Below are 14,921 nucleotides of genomic sequence, written 5' to 3'. Positions count from 1 at the left end.
CATGTCGCAGCTTCACCAGGGGTGGAAGATCACAAATCAGACGACGATATATGAAGTCTTTGGGCTATAGCGTGGTGCCGGGGCACCTTGACGTCGCACCGATTTGCTCTAGGAAAGCCACGCTATGGGATATTTCTGGTCAGTTCTCTCCTGCTGTTTGTTCACGAGACAGTCGTGGAGAGGACAAGTCTTTCCTGATTATTCTCAGTGGGGGGCGGTAGCTGACTACATCTCGCATGGCAGGAGCAGTTATAGGGAAGATCTGGAACTTGACCTTGCGCGTGGCGCATGCTTCTGTTTTTGTTCAGCTGCTGGAGAGATGATGCCGTTGGAGGAGCTTCTTTTGGGAGGCTGCCATGCCTCTACACAGCAACGCTCCTAACCTGCTCGAACTAACCATTTCAGCAAGCAGCTGAAAGACCAGGAAAATATCGTACAACGAAATTAACCACGCCCGCAACATTCGACGAAGCTCCCGCGAGACTAGGTTTGTTCGTGCCCGCGAAATGCCGCGGCAGAGTGATGAACGGTGCATCTTCATTAAAAGAGGAAAAAAGAAGTTGCGGAGATCAGCCCCCGAGGATAAGGGTGCCTTCTTTCACCGAAGCTCCAAATATCACTGCTGCAAAGAGCGTGGTCTCATACCGGTGAGGCCGGGCTACAGCGCAGACGTGACGCGATTGAACTGCCGACGTTCATATGAAACCAAGTGTTCCATGTGTGCCAGGAAAGGATTCTTGAGAAGCGCCGGGGTGGCGGTTTGGCCGTGGGGAAGGCATTTGCGTTCTCTCCTCGTTCACTGAACCTCTAAGGCCGAACGTGTGAGAAATCTCCTGTTTTCAACTGTGTCGCGCTGCCGCTCACACTTGGTGTCATCCACGAGCGATATTTGCAATATGCATTCGTGCGCTGCTACTCAGCGTGACAAAGCGTTATGCTGCATTTCCCACAGACTGCCGTTTTTATAAACGCTCGTCCGTAGAATGCACGCACGAAAAAGCGTCCGCGTGTATCCGTTGATTAACGAGATGCCTGCATGTCAAGAAAATGCCAGATGGTTGGTAGGCCTCGTGGCGTATTTTCTGCACGCTCTGACCATACAGTGACAGAACAGTTACCCAAGGAATATCTGAAGGGTCAGCGGTTCCAGAGGCTACATGCGTTTCATCCGAACTGCAACCGAACTATAGTCCCATTTACTCGTCTATTTGCACGAGGAAATCATCAAATAGATTCACTGTATTTCGTGAGCGCACACGGAGTCAAGGCCCCACCCTATCCGTAAGCGAGGCGACGCTGGCTGCCAGGCTCTCCAAGTTCAACTGCGGGTTCGTAGGGACATTTGCCTAAATAGTGAGACTGCCGCCTGCTGTAGTACCGTTTGGGAATGTGTTACAGCTGTTGAGACACGTGTAGCAGCAGCTGCAGTCTGGTAGTTTCCACGGAGAGGAGTTAGAACTCTGTAGCTTCGTTTCGGCGAGCAGGTATTCAAGTGATGTTTGACCAAGCGCTGCCGCTCACAGCACAAGCGACAAATACTATCATGGCATTGCCCTCCCCCCTTCCCCTGCTTGCCGCTTGCCTCATAAATAGTTCCATGCCTTGAACGAACAAGAAACGCATGGGACAAACTACAAACGAGCGAAGTAGGCTTTCACGCACTGCGAAAGGACATCGCTTTCACTGTAGTCCAGGACTTCGATTTTTGTGCGGATTACCTGTGCGTACAACTGATCAACAACCATACTGAATATTCGATTCATTGACAAGCTCTGCTTCTTCTCACTGCATCATAGTGGCACAGAGGTAACACCGTAACGTCCCGTCTTAAACGAGTCGCGGATAAGGCGCTTGCCCAAGCTACCGTGATACAAGATATTGACAAGTGCTCAGAGTGTACAGACGTCTCCTTTGTTCATATTTCGCAGTGAAGCGGACCGGAAGAATCGTTCCTCAATCAAAGCTTTGTCCTCGGCACGGCAGAAAGCAGCCGCCAGCGCAGACCGCTGGAGTTCGTAGACGTCGCGAAGCGAAAGATTGTATGCCTGACTCATAGCGTAAAGCTCCTGAGAGAGGGAAGTATCAAATAGCCCTGAACACGCACCGTTTCACAAAGACAGGGCAGAACAATCCGACACAGTAGTTGCGTGGCTACCAATTATCGCGACGTCTCATACGGTGCTCTCTAATACCAAGCCAAAGGTGCAGACTGCGAGCATTTTCCTCTCTATTATCCTGGTACGCGACCGTAACGCGTCAGCCGTCAGCGTGTCCAGGCCTTCTGCCGCTGTCAGCCTGGCGACTCGACCCACCAACGTCGTCCGTGCAGACGCAAACGTTGCGGTGTAGTTTCTTGTTGTAATAATACGCGAAGTGGTGGTCCTTTAAATTTCTGAGACCGCAACACATCCAGGAGTTACAGGGAGTGGAGTAGCTGCTCAGACAGCGCACGGTGCAAGAAGTCGCCTCCGCAACCTCGCATCGACTGGAGAAAGGCCAGCCGCACGGGTCGCCCAGGTTGGCTCGACGTGCGCCTGAATCTGCATCTTTGTTGCCGTCTTACTGGAGCTTGAGGGTACACATATTCGACGTAGGGCACACTTCGACGCAAATCTTTTCCTTGACAAGCCACTCTCTTTGGCTGTCAGCCTGCGAAGCAAGCAAAGTGGAAGAGCACTGGAGTCTTCATGTTTCTCCCTCCCCAGAAAAGCCCCCTGTGGGACAGTGGAAGAAGGCAATCGGTTCTACACGCTTGGAACGGTGTTGTCGCTCACACTGGAGCGGTGTCGCGTGCTACCGAGCAAAAGGAATTTCCAGTCGCATAACAAGAAGGGGGCGCAGATCGGTCACGCAGTGAGCGATAGAGAAGGCAGATGGACGTTTAACGCTTGCACAACGCTTGCATATGTGCACCGCAGTAGTTAAGCGCATGTCCCCTGGCAGCTTACCAGATAACACCCGTGGCCAATCCGATGGGGCTTCAGCTGCAGAGTGGCTTCTGTTTCGGCCTCACAGCCTTCCTGCACACGCAACCCACTTGCAGACGGTTCTCACGGACCCTCAGAAAACTCGCTTGCGCCTCCAGCCAGACACACAGCCAGCCACCCTGCGCTCGGCCAAGCTACGGCGTGAACTCGGTCAGAGGAAGAGCAGAGATGCTGCAGAGGCGGCAACCTGACGAGCAGCACCCTTGAGGCCTCCTGAATGCGCGAGAGGCACGTACTAGCTCGGCCGTGTGAATGGTCAACTTAAGCTTGCCGTGCATCCGCCCACTGGGCTTCATCACCTCCTCGTCGAGCAGAGCCAGCGCAGGCAGAATGTCGCCTTTTCGAGGGTCGCCAGCAATATCGATCCCAACCTGAGACGCAACCACGCTGGCAGAGTGTCGAGGAGCATACAGCTTCCCCGTGTGCTACCGGTGACCCCGCCTCTTCCTCTGCAGACGCGGGTGAGCCCGAAACGTCGTGAAACCAGAAACCACAACTGCGAAAGGCGCACTGACATTCGACTCCGTTTCAATTCGCGGCACCTGCAGAGGCCATCGTGCCCCCCTCCACGCGCCTCGCTCGGCACTGACTAGATAACGTGGTAACGTGAAAGCTGGCGCTGAATCGGGCTAGCGCGCGTTGCCCATTCTCCTTCTGCTCATACAATGACTGCACTTTGAGTCCCGAAACGCAGCCCAGCGGAGGAAGAGCGTCATCGTGACCTACGATCCACTCCGGATAAAGCTCCGCGAGCTCGAAGATCTTGGTAACCTCCTCCCGCGCGCGCTCCGCGCACGTCAGAGCAGCGCGGTTCAGCGAGAGGACGAGGCGCACCTGCAGACGACAGAGAACGGTGAAGACCGTCCTCTACTCGGGGCACAGCCTTGCCACAGCCGACGTGGGTCTGGATCCACGAGACATTCGCCGCGTGGGGCTTTGACCTTTCCTTCCTCCTTCTCTGCAATAGCTGGGATAGCCGCATCGAAGAAGGCGACCTATTGCAGTTTTCTGCTGAGGATAGCAACCCCTCTCCCCCGGCTTCCACGACGGTGTGGCGCGCCGTCGTCTGACTCCCCCACCCTTCTGTGCGGACTGCAGCACGGGTGGTTGGCGACGCTCGACTAGAAGCAAGGCGACTCCTGGAAAACTGTCTGCACGACGCCTACAGTCATTGGGTACTTTTTCTGCGCAGACTGGAGCTCTTCAACCAGCAGCGCCACGTAGCTGGCTGGGTCAACGGCTTCTTCAGGAATCGTTTTCAGAGTCTGCAGGAAACGCAGTCCCCAGCGCACAGACACAGACATCCGCGAAAGCCGTGGCGACGGCATGGACTTCCTGTTCAAGGACAGAGCCTTGCACACCTCCACAGGACACAGGCAAGAAGCTGGACACCACGGTTCCTCCAGGAAGAACTCAGCAGTTGCTCGCACCTGTCCAGCCCCGCTTGTCGTCAGCTGCGCACAGCAGCCAATGCCGCTGAACTCGACTAGACAGCCGGCTGCCCGCAGTGATCCGGACGGTAGCTCAGATCCTCTTTCCAACGCAGACCGGCTGTGCCACGTGACGCCGCTGTACGAGGCGTTTGCATTTAACCATCAGCTGAGCGTCTGAAACGAGGGATATAGCGAGACAGTTCGCACTCTGCGAAGGGTCCTCCACAAAGCAAAAGAGGGGACAAGCACACGGGAAGACCACGTCCAAGAGGTAGGGCAGGAGAGCTGGCAACAGCACGAGCGTCAAACAAACGGAGGCGGTGCGAGGCTTACCGTCCGCAACTCGAGATACACGACGTTGTCGCGATTAAAGTCGGCAAGGACCGTCCGGAGGGCGTAACCGATGTCGGCTTTCCGTTTAACGATTTGGTAGACAGCGGAGAAGTACGCGAAAGCATCCCCCATGCCAATGCAGTTTCCCTCAAGCCGCACTGCATTCGCGGACGCTGTTTCCGCGGTCGCTCCTGTGCCATTTTCTTCCGCGGCCCTCTTGCGTATTTCCTCGAGGACCGGAACGCGAATAGAGCCGAACAGATGAGCATGCAGCTCGACTTTCGGCAAGGATGTGATATCCTTCAGCGATGGAAGAGGAGTTGTGGCTGACATTGTAGGGACGCCCCCAAAACACAGAGAGAACTAAGGTTATCGAATCGACTCACGGGAAATGGAGCGGTAGGGGAGCAGAGGGCACCTAGTGCGCAAGACCAATATGCGTAACGAGTGAAACTGCTTCTCCCTGCGTCACGGGCGCCACACGATCTACCACGGCAGGCATCACCCTTCCAGCACATGCAAGCGCTGCGTCCTGCTAGTGCCCCTAAACTCTTTCCGCAACGCAGTCTCGAAGCCCCCAACTCACACGAGGTACATTGTTTTCAAGACGGCAAGTTTCGGGTGACGGAACCGTGGTGGATTGGAAGGAGTCGCGGCACACGCCAGGGTATTCTAAAGGCGAAGCTCCCTCGGGCAGCCACACGCGCCGTGTGTGATGAACAGCAGTGGCAACGGCTGGCGAATGACCGAGGCAAAGTGGGAATGCATCTGCCAGGGAAAAAAACTCTCCAGGGCAGCCAACGAAAGTTCAGCACTTCAGCGGGATAGAGCGCAAGACTGCCACGTACGCATCAGAAGCGGGTATAATACAAAAATGAGGCTCATGCACTGCCCTTGCAGAAGGTCCCTGTGGCAGACACAGAAGGAAGTCGAACAACGGCGCAGCACAGCCTAAACCTGGTACGGCCTCGAAGGGAGACTTAGCTAGCTCTTTGATTCTTCACCTGAGGCACCGGGTGTGAACGTAGGTCGGATAATGGCAGTTGCTTCGTTCCGCCCTCACACATCTGGTCAGTGGAGGGAACAAGTTGAGTCGCGAGGCACGCGGCGAGGTATGTACTTTCAATGCCCGCCAGGACTGGTACACTTTGTGTGCACGACTTCCGCATATACCTGCATAGTTGTACGCAGCGCCTCCCCATAGCACGTGTTCGCGTAAGTGGGGATGGGCATTTCCAGTAAGGCAGCGCCAACAGTGGCTGCGAGCTGGAGCGTGGTTAATGCGCCGGAGAATTCAGTATGAAGTCCCACCGTCTCCTACGCAGACGCGCATGTGCGCCACGGCTGGCGACGAACGGAGACAGGCGGCTCATGACGTGCCTGCGGCGTCGCAGCCTGCGAAAGGTCAGCCCGCATGTGGCGTTGGATGCACGCACGTCACTTGCCTAAACTGGTCTGTGAATGTTTTGCACGGAAGAACAATCATACCGGAAAGTCGCGACTTTCATCCATCGGTGAACGGACGTCTGAAAAGCCTGGACACAACGTCCGCAGAACTGCTCCGCAGGCACTGTTTGCTTCGCTCATCAGTGACAACTGTCTTTTTCCCGCGCCCCCCACTGTACGCGTACGTCGGTTGCTTTTCTTTCCATGAAGATCCTTCAGCCGCTACGTGTGTGTTAGTACTTGTGTTCGCGTATAATTGTACGACGTGATCCAGCAGCGCTGAAGGATTTATGTGGCGACGGGTCTGTCACGCTTGGGATCTGTGTCCTCTCGCTCTGAAAGGAAAACCCGTTCCACAGCCATCGTTTCTCTGTTGGGAGTTTCGCGGTTGGTCAGGAGCTCTCCGACAACAGAGTTGCTGCACTTACCTTCGTTCCCTTAACGCCTACAGGCTCCCCGTCTCGTTTTCGCCCCACCTCGCCTTCAAGCGTCGTTCCTCCACTATGGCTCCTAACGCAGAAGCCGTCGACGTTAAGGTGTCTCAGAACAATGGCGCCGCTGGTGAAGAACAAAAGCTCTCCGCCTCGTGAGTCTAATGCCGCTGTATCTTTTGGATTGGGCAGGGGGGCTCCCACTTGGAGTCATGGCATTATTTCCGATTTCCTGCAGTTCAGCGGCAGTTGCTTTATTAACTATCTCCTTGCTGGCTTTCGCTGTCATGCCGTCGCATGAGTCTCTTGCAATATGGCTTCTTACGTAGAGAAAGGCGTCGGCTGCGTAAGGCTGAGCAAGCTGCTGCTAAGAAGGAGTCGAAGCAGCAGCAGCAAGATGCTTCCGCGGCACAAGCCAAGAAGAATGGAGCGGAGAAGCCCGAGGAAGAGCTCGACCCTACGCAGTACTTCGAGAACCGTTGCCAGCTTGTAGAGGACCTCAAGAAGAAGGGTGTGCCTGCCTACCCCCACAAGTTTCAGGTATCTTTTCTGGTTCTGTGATTTGGGGGGGGGGGCGGGGGGGAATGGCGCAGACGGCTTTCACTGGGCGTGCAGAGGATTGAACGTTGAAACGGTTCAAACCGATCGCAGGCTTCCCGATAAATTTTTCCCGAATAGGGACAAACGGCGTACGCATGTCGTTGCATACAAAGGCTGAGAGGTGAAGGGACTCGGAATCTGTGGCTGACCGTGTAGATACGGTTTGTTCGGGGGTATGGGTCCTTCGGGAAGAGCCGAACGGAGAGGCCGAAGCCGGATTGCTATCGTATTGCAAAAGTAAGGTGCTCCAAAAGATTATTCTTCGCTGTCATACGCCACGGAGGGACGAGGGGGGTTTCAGGGGGCAACAAGGCCACCGGGGACCTCGTGCGCGAAAAGAGCGTTTTACTTTCCGCTGGGTTCGCCGAAATCACACTGTCGACAGTAAAAACACATGTTCAGTGCATAGGGGCTGCGATTGTGGGGAAATCTTTCTCTGTAGGTGAGCTTGTCCATTCCGGAGTTCATCAAGAAGTACGGCAGCCTCGCTGACGGCGACCATCTGGAGAACGAGGAAGTCCAGATTGCTGGTAGGGTTTCTAATTTCTCGGGAAACGCCTGGGGTGCATGGACAAGCTGGTGATATCTGCATGTTCACCGTCGAAACGTGGAACTGGCCTCGTCGCTGTTGATCTCGCAGCGGGTCGTCACCGGGTGATTTGGCGCTGTGTATCTAAAGTGGTTTTCGCTCGACCTTTCTGCAGACTTTCACTTTTGTGTGTTGCCCTGCTTGCTACAGGTCGTATCACGCGTGTTTCGTCAAGCGGGCAGAAACTGCGTTTCTACGATGTCCGTGGTGATGGCGAGAAGCTCCAGGTTATGGCGAACTTCAGCTACCACGATGAGAAGGCCGGGGACTTCGCGGAGACGCACAACCGCTTCCGCAGAGGAGATGTTATTGGAATTAGAGGATTCCCTGGCAAATCGAAGCGCGGTGAACTGTCGATCTTCCCTCGGGAGGTCACCCTGCTCAGTCCCTGCCTCCATATGCTTCCGGAGCGGAACTCGCTCAAGGATTTCGACGTACGTTTCCGACACCGCTACCTCGATCTCATCGTCAACGACGAAGCGCGAAAGACATTTTTGATCCGGTAAGAGAAGCTACTCTGCTCTGAATCCTGTGCGCTGACTGACCTCGTTTGCCGCGGCGAGCAGGGGAGGGACCGGTGATGTAGGTGTGGACGGCGGCGCACGTGATTGCCTAAGGACTATTGTGCATTGCCGGGCAGAAGATTGACGGACGGTTTGGGTATTAAAGATCTATCGTAATAGACAATGTTTGTGAAGTCGTTCCTCCCGTGTCGCGCCACTGGGGGAATGTGGAACTGCGGACAGCCCTCTTCACTATAGAGGCGGGTATGTCTCGTTATCCAGAGGCGATGAGCGTGTTACCTTTTGCAGAAATGGGGTCCCTTCGGCTTAACAAGACAAAAGAGTGCCGGTGTCGTACCGCGGCGACTATGTAACATGCGCAAGCTGGTACGCGGGTTGACGGCTTAGTTACCCTCGTCCTGAACTTCACAATGGCCGTGCGCACGCGCTGCGACAGTTATCTCTGTGCCGTACTGGCAGCTGTCAGCCCTCTGTAAAGACGTGGTGGATGTGTTTTTAATGTATTTGTAGGTCTCGCATTGTCAAGTTCGTCCGCCATTTCTTGGAAGACCGCGGATTCGTAGAGGTCGAGACCCCGATGATGAACGTGATTGCAGGCGGCGCTGCGGCCCGTCCTTTCAAGACCCACCACAACGACCTCGACATGGATCTGTACATGCGAATCGCGCCGGAATTGTTCTTGAAGATGCTCATTGTTGGCGGCATGGATCGCGTGTTTGAGATCGGGAAGAACTTCCGGAATGAGGGCATCGACATGACACACAACCCGGAGTTCACAGCGTGCGAGTTTTATTGGGCGTACGCCGACTACAATGACCTCATGGACCTCACTGAGGAAATGCTTTCGTGTACGTCACCCTTGCGGGGGCAGCTGTGGCTGTCACGCACATGTGATACACGAATGAAGGTTTAATGAGATGCAGCAATGACCCCATCAAGGATCTTCGCATTTCTTGCTCGTGCAGGAACGTTTTTCTTCCGCATGCAAGCTTCACAGTTGTGTGAAGTGTATTCGCAGCGTATCGTTTTGGAGTCTGGGACGATGGGTCGGGCTGAGCACGTAGCCGCACAGAGGTACCGTGCCGGCGTTTGTGTGTGGAGCTGTACGCATCATGCGAAGCAGGTGCGCGCAGGTGCAAACAGGCGAAGCGGCGATCTGTCATTTTTCGCTTTTACGGTGCTCTGCTTTATGTCAGGGCACGTGGAATTATGGTCCGTGTGCCATATATATCCCTGCCCATTCGGGCGTGTAGAACATGCTTTATAGCATGACACCAGGCAGCGCTGAGGCTATCTGCACTTCTCCGCGTTGCTCCCTGGAAAAGAAAGAACGAGGTGCGGGCAGAGACAGCAAAAGAGTAGAATATGCAAAACAGGAGATCGCGATCGGGACTCAAGTCTCAAGGGCGGTAGGAAGGACTTTGGCTTGGTCATCCCTGAGTGGTAAACCCGCCCGTCACACTGCACTGCGATGCATTTTGTGCAGCGATGGTCAAGGCGATCCATGGGACGTACCAGATTCAATTTCACCCGGATGGCCCGGGCGGAGAAGCAGTGACTCTTGACTTCACGCCTCCGTTTGCCCGGTTGTCGATGGTGGAGGAGATCGAGAAGCAAGCAAAAGTGACGCTGCCGCGGCCGCTCGACGGAGATGAATGCATTGCGTTCATGAAAGACCTGCTGCAAAAAAGCAAGGTGGATATTCCCCAGCCTCCCACCAGCGCCAAGCTTCTCGATGCTCTGTGTGGGCACTATGTAGAGTGCCAGGCTACGACGAAGCCTGTTTTCATCACCGAGCATCCGCAGATCATGTCCCCGCTTGCCAAGTGGCACCGCTCGAAGCCAGAGTTGACCGAGCGCTTCGAATTGTTCCTTATGGGCAAGGAATTGTGCAATGCATACACCGAACTGAATGATCCGTTCAAGCAGCGGGAGTGCTTCATGGATCAAGCAAAAGTACGTCTGACCCGGTGGTGCCTGAAGGAGGAACTCACGTGCTGATATCAATGACGGCCGTGTTGGTAGAAGGGACGGATAAAGTCGTTGGCATCTTTTCTTGCTGCTTGATGGGTAGCAGGTGTGAAGAGGCGAGGGGAGGTATACTGTGGATAAAGTAGTCCATGCCATGATGGTGCATCGCGAGGAATGGGGGATGTAAGGCGAATCATGTGGGTGGGAGCGACGGTGACAGGTAGCACCTCGAGGTTTCCGTGGGCGCGCTTCTCCCTGAATATCAGGGACCGTAGTAACGCGAAAGGGTTGATGATTTTGGTGGAGGACACAGGGTAGAATTGTTAAAGGACGACAGTGTTCGGTTATCTGCCTCACAATTCACAGTATCTAGGTTTGGCTTTTCCAAAAGAGTGAATATGCAACGTCGCGTTCTATATTGTGAAATCAGGCAAAGGCAGCTGGCGACGACGAGGCTACCTGCATTGATGAAGTCTTCTGCACTTCGCTGGAATATGGTTTGCCGCCCACGGGAGGCTGGGGTTTGGGCATTGACCGGCTGACGATGTTCCTGTCGGACCACAACACGATCAAGGAAGTCATCCTCTTCCCCGCAATGAGACCGCAACCGCCCACTGGAGTGCAAGGAAAGCCTGCAGCTGAAGCTGGAGACGCGTCTTCTTCCCAATAATGATGGTGAGACATAAATATACGGTATCGTATATATATCTGTATATATCAGGGTTGCTAGGTGGAACCGCTTATGGTTCATTCATGAAGATGCATTCTTTGGTCATATGAGGTTTAGGGTTGATGCGGCCGTGGTTTCCCACGGTTACAGCCCGCTGCACCTCGGATCTCAGTTCATGCCGTTCCTCGATCGAACGTGATTGTTATGGAGGAACATCCCGGGAGTATCATCGGCAGCAGCTTCTATGAGGTGAGCTTTGGTGAGCCTATGCATTTATCACTGGTGTCGCGTTTTGTGCAGGGCGCCAGCTGTACCGGGGCAATTGATAGTCGCGGCCCGTGCCCATGGCAGCACGACAAGCGATTTCGTGGTTGAAGGCGAACAGTTGCTCAGGAGTGAAGACAACCGTCGCTTCAGTCATTTTCGTTCCCGCCGTTTATGTCGGCGTAGCTTCATATGGATGCAGTACATCGGCGGGAGAAGTGTTGATTCCTCCCGTAGCGGTTGTGTGTTTGTAACGCTCATCAACTGTCGCGGCTTGTATATACATGCATCATCCTAGACTCCGACGTATACCGGAGATTGATGGCTCTGAATGGGTCAGCCACAGGCGTTGGCAGCTCCTCTTGTGTCGTATGGTCTTCTGGTGTGCGGCATGCGGTTGCGCGCCCACTTGAGGGCAGCCCGGGTTTTATTCTTGGTGAAGTGTCATGCTTTTGCATACTCTAGGGTTGCTGCCCGATTGCTTCCATGGAGAAGGTGGGCGTGGGTAGCCCATGTTATCTTCAGTGGTGTATTGTCGGGCACGGTGCATGTCGTCTAGGCAACAGCCCAAGAGGGTCGATTGTTTTCCTTTTGTTTTGTTGCTTGCTATCGCTATCATTGCTGGTTATGCGGCCTTGCCCGGCGTGAGAGGCTGCATGCCACGAGCCCCATCACTGGCATCGTCGAAGGCATCCTTTGGCGGCGCGTGCCCTGTGACTAGGGTATCTGTCGTTTGGCTTGGTCAGAGATCTAGCTAAACAGCTCACTGAATTTGAGAATAGGTGAACGGCAGTGCATCGACTAAGGCCAGTTTGTCGATGGCGTATAGAGGGTTAACCTTGTTCAAGCCCGTTAAGGGGCATACGCCAAACATGCCCGCAGCTATCACGCTTTCTAATACCGGACATACCGACTTGAAGAGCGCTGCAACACAGAAACCCAGACGACGCTGCAGATAGTTGCTTACTGCCCCATTAGGACGTACGAAAAGTGGCTGCTGTTTCCAGGATACTCGCTACAAAGGCACAACGCATGACTCGCTCGTGCCCCTGGCGATGTGGTGGAAAGTGTACAGCAGGAGGGATGCGCATACTTTAAGTTCCTCGGCGGGGCACGGAAGTCGCTGATGCTTTTGCACGAGTATGTGATTCAAGAAGTTTGTAGCAACCGCTGATCCGGTCCTGCACTGGCGTCAAAGAGACGTGGCCCTCTCACTCGGCACCCGCCAGCCTACATGGCCTGTGCTGTCGAACGTGCTAGTCGCAAAAGTTGGGTAGTCGTCCGCTGGGACGTCCAAAGAAAGACGCACGATCCCTGGACGTGGATCGTGCCTGCTTGTCCGCGGCTACGTTCAAATTGGTGCTGAGTCCTAGTGGCGGTGTATGGCGTTGAGAGTGACCTACACGAACGTCCGGAGGCGCGGAGGCTCCCGCAAATGAAGTACGCCTCGGTGACTGGCTTTGGACTCCAAAATTCAGCGGAGAACTAGAGTGATGATGTACCTGAACTCCCTGCAAAAGAATTGGTTCCGTTCCGAGCTGCTGGCAGACTCAAGCGCACAATGTAATCAGCCACGGGCGCGCCGGTCATCGTGTGTGCAGCGTGGCACTTTCAAGCCGATTGTTGGGTTGCCCACGACGGTGCGATGTTCGCAAGGTCTGCCGGTGACGTGGGGTGCTGTTGCTGGGCAAGACCTCAGATTTCCGTGTGACACAGCACCCTCCCTTGTGCTCCACTTACCATATTTGCAAGGTTTTTTTGGTGTTAAAGGGTTCGAACACGGGAGATTCAGCTGTTCAACCTCTTCGCACGTCAATGCTGTGTTGTCACCCGTGCCGATGCCAAGCCGATTGTGACCAGGGAAGAACAGTGGGGACGGTGTGTGTGTTGGTTTTTTTTGCTGTCTTCGCATGCTGAGAGCTACTTTTTTCCACGTGCCACACACAGCACCTCGCCGCCGCAGTGGTCGAACACCCCACCGACCACGCTTCCGCGAAATGTCCCGGCCGGCGCCGACCGCCTTCCCGCGTGTGTTTCCCCCTCCCGGGTGTGCGGCGCAAACGGGACGAGACGGTGCGTCGGCGCCGGGCGCGTCACCGCTTTATTCCAGGGGTGCATGGCACCGGCCAGGAGTTCACTTTCTTTGTCTGTGCTTTCTGTTTAGCGTCAACACCGTAATTGCGGTAAGACATTCTGGGCGTCTCGCTCCTCTCCACTGTGGAACTTTTCCGCCAGTAAGCTTTTGTTATTCTTTCTCCTCAAGGCTCTCCAAAATGCCGAACCCCCGTGTGTTTTTCGACATCAACATCGACAAGAAGCCTGCGGGCCGCATCGAATTTGAGTTGTTCAGCGATGCGGTGCCGAAAACAGCGGAGAACTTCCGGGCTCTCTGCACTGGTGAAAAGGGCATGGGCAGAAGCGGGAAGCCGCTTTACTACCAGGGATGCCCTTTCCACAGAATCATTCCTCAGTTCATGTGCCAGGGAGGCGACTTCACCCGAATGAACGGGACTGGCGGAGAGTCGATCTACGGCGAGAAGTTCGCGGACGAGAACTTCGTCTACAAGCACTCTGAGCCCTTCCTTCTCTCCATGGCAAACGCTGGCCCCAACACCAACGGCTCTCAGTTTTTCATTACCACTGTCCCGTGCCCGTGGCTTGATGGCAAGCATGTCGTGTTCGGAAAGGTCGTGTCTGGTCAGGATGTCGTCAAGAAGATGGAAGCCGAGGGTCGCTCCAATGGCCAGACCAAGTGCCCGGTCGAGATCGCGGCGTGCGGTCAGCTCTCTTAGAGTGTGATCGCTTGACTATCTGTAGCCACTTGTCCATGAGTATGCTGCTGATGGCAGGCACCTCCATAACAGGAAATGGCTGTTGTACGCTCAGGCGTCATCTGGCGCGGTAACATTGTGTGGGTTGTGTGGCGCGTGCTGCGCGTCTGTTGTCAAGGAACTGCCACTGATATTGATGCCTGATCTGCGTCGGCACTTTCCTGTCCGCACTGTCGCCGGTAGCGAATGGCACGCCAGTGTGGCTAATTGCTGTATGCCCATACTCACGAGCAAAATCATCCGCATCGATTGGTGACACTTTTTAGGGCATTGGTCACGCAGGTCCTGTTGGGGGCAGTATATATAACCACGTAGGGTTAAGGCCGTAGGGAGACAGCGTTCTTTCCGCGACACTGGTTACGTACGTCCTGTTTGGGGCGGTAAGCACGAAGCATTGAGGCCGTAGAGACACACCTTTCTTTCCGCGATTCAAGGGCAGACACAGTGGCACGCGTGAGCCGAAAGTACCGTTTGTCTGCGGCCGTGTCGAAGTCGCCGTGCCAAACTCAGCGTACAGTGTAGAAGAGCTAGTATAATTCGAGACAATTATGGAAGTAGACTAACTGGGTTGTTACCCTGTGCCAAATAGGATGGTATGGGAGACCGTGTTCAGGCTTCCAAATCCGACGGTTTACGCTGTAGGGGACGCGACGAAGCTGAGGAACATGTGGATTACCGATTCTCCACGGTGAGAAGCGTCATCGTATATGTTTCCTACACGATTCAGGCTCAACAGCCGAGGGCGCAAGGCTTGGAGAAGGTACTTGTGACGTCGTCGCTACGACGGGAGGACGACGGAGCGGCTACGAGATTACGCATTCCGGTGATCTGGTTGCACGGAG

The 14,921-nt window shown here is 54.8% G+C and overlaps 3 protein-coding genes across 3 annotated transcripts; 2 read left to right on the top strand and 1 right to left on the bottom strand.

Annotated features, from left to right (window-relative positions):
- Positions 1-1,889: 1,889 nt before the first annotated feature.
- Positions 1,890-5,086, bottom strand: BESB_056270 (Adenosine/AMP deaminase domain-containing protein; the record flags this gene model as incomplete). The annotated part of the gene is made up of 8 exons (XM_029364062.1): positions 1,890-2,092; positions 2,313-2,392; positions 2,564-2,649; positions 2,949-3,020; positions 3,224-3,358; positions 3,714-3,821; positions 4,154-4,252; positions 4,754-5,086. The coding sequence occupies 8 exons, from the start codon at positions 5,084-5,086 to the stop codon at positions 1,890-1,892; spliced, it is 1,116 nt and encodes a 371-aa protein (XP_029219985.1).
- A 947-nt stretch (positions 5,087-6,033) lies between these two features.
- Positions 6,034-10,984, top strand: BESB_056260 (lysine-tRNA ligase; the record flags this gene model as incomplete). The annotated part of the gene is made up of 8 exons (XM_029364061.1): positions 6,034-6,157; positions 6,542-6,785; positions 6,960-7,170; positions 7,673-7,760; positions 7,970-8,321; positions 8,854-9,191; positions 9,830-10,299; positions 10,745-10,984. 8 exons carry the CDS (start codon positions 6,034-6,036, stop codon positions 10,982-10,984), a joined length of 2,067 nt encoding a protein of 688 aa, XP_029219984.1.
- A 2,537-nt stretch (positions 10,985-13,521) lies between these two features.
- Positions 13,522-14,040, top strand: BESB_056250 (cyclophilin precursor; the record flags this gene model as incomplete). The annotated part of the gene is made up of 1 exon (XM_029364060.1): positions 13,522-14,040. One exon carries the CDS (start codon positions 13,522-13,524, stop codon positions 14,038-14,040), a length of 519 nt encoding a protein of 172 aa, XP_029219983.1.
- Between the last annotated feature and the right edge of the window lie 881 nt (positions 14,041-14,921).

This window comes from Besnoitia besnoiti, chromosome IV (genome assembly GCF_002563875.1).
Source record: "Besnoitia besnoiti strain Bb-Ger1 chromosome IV, whole genome shotgun sequence".
NCBI lineage: Eukaryota > Apicomplexa > Conoidasida > Eucoccidiorida > Sarcocystidae > Besnoitia > Besnoitia besnoiti.
This window is presented reverse-complemented; position numbering and strand designations above follow the sequence as displayed.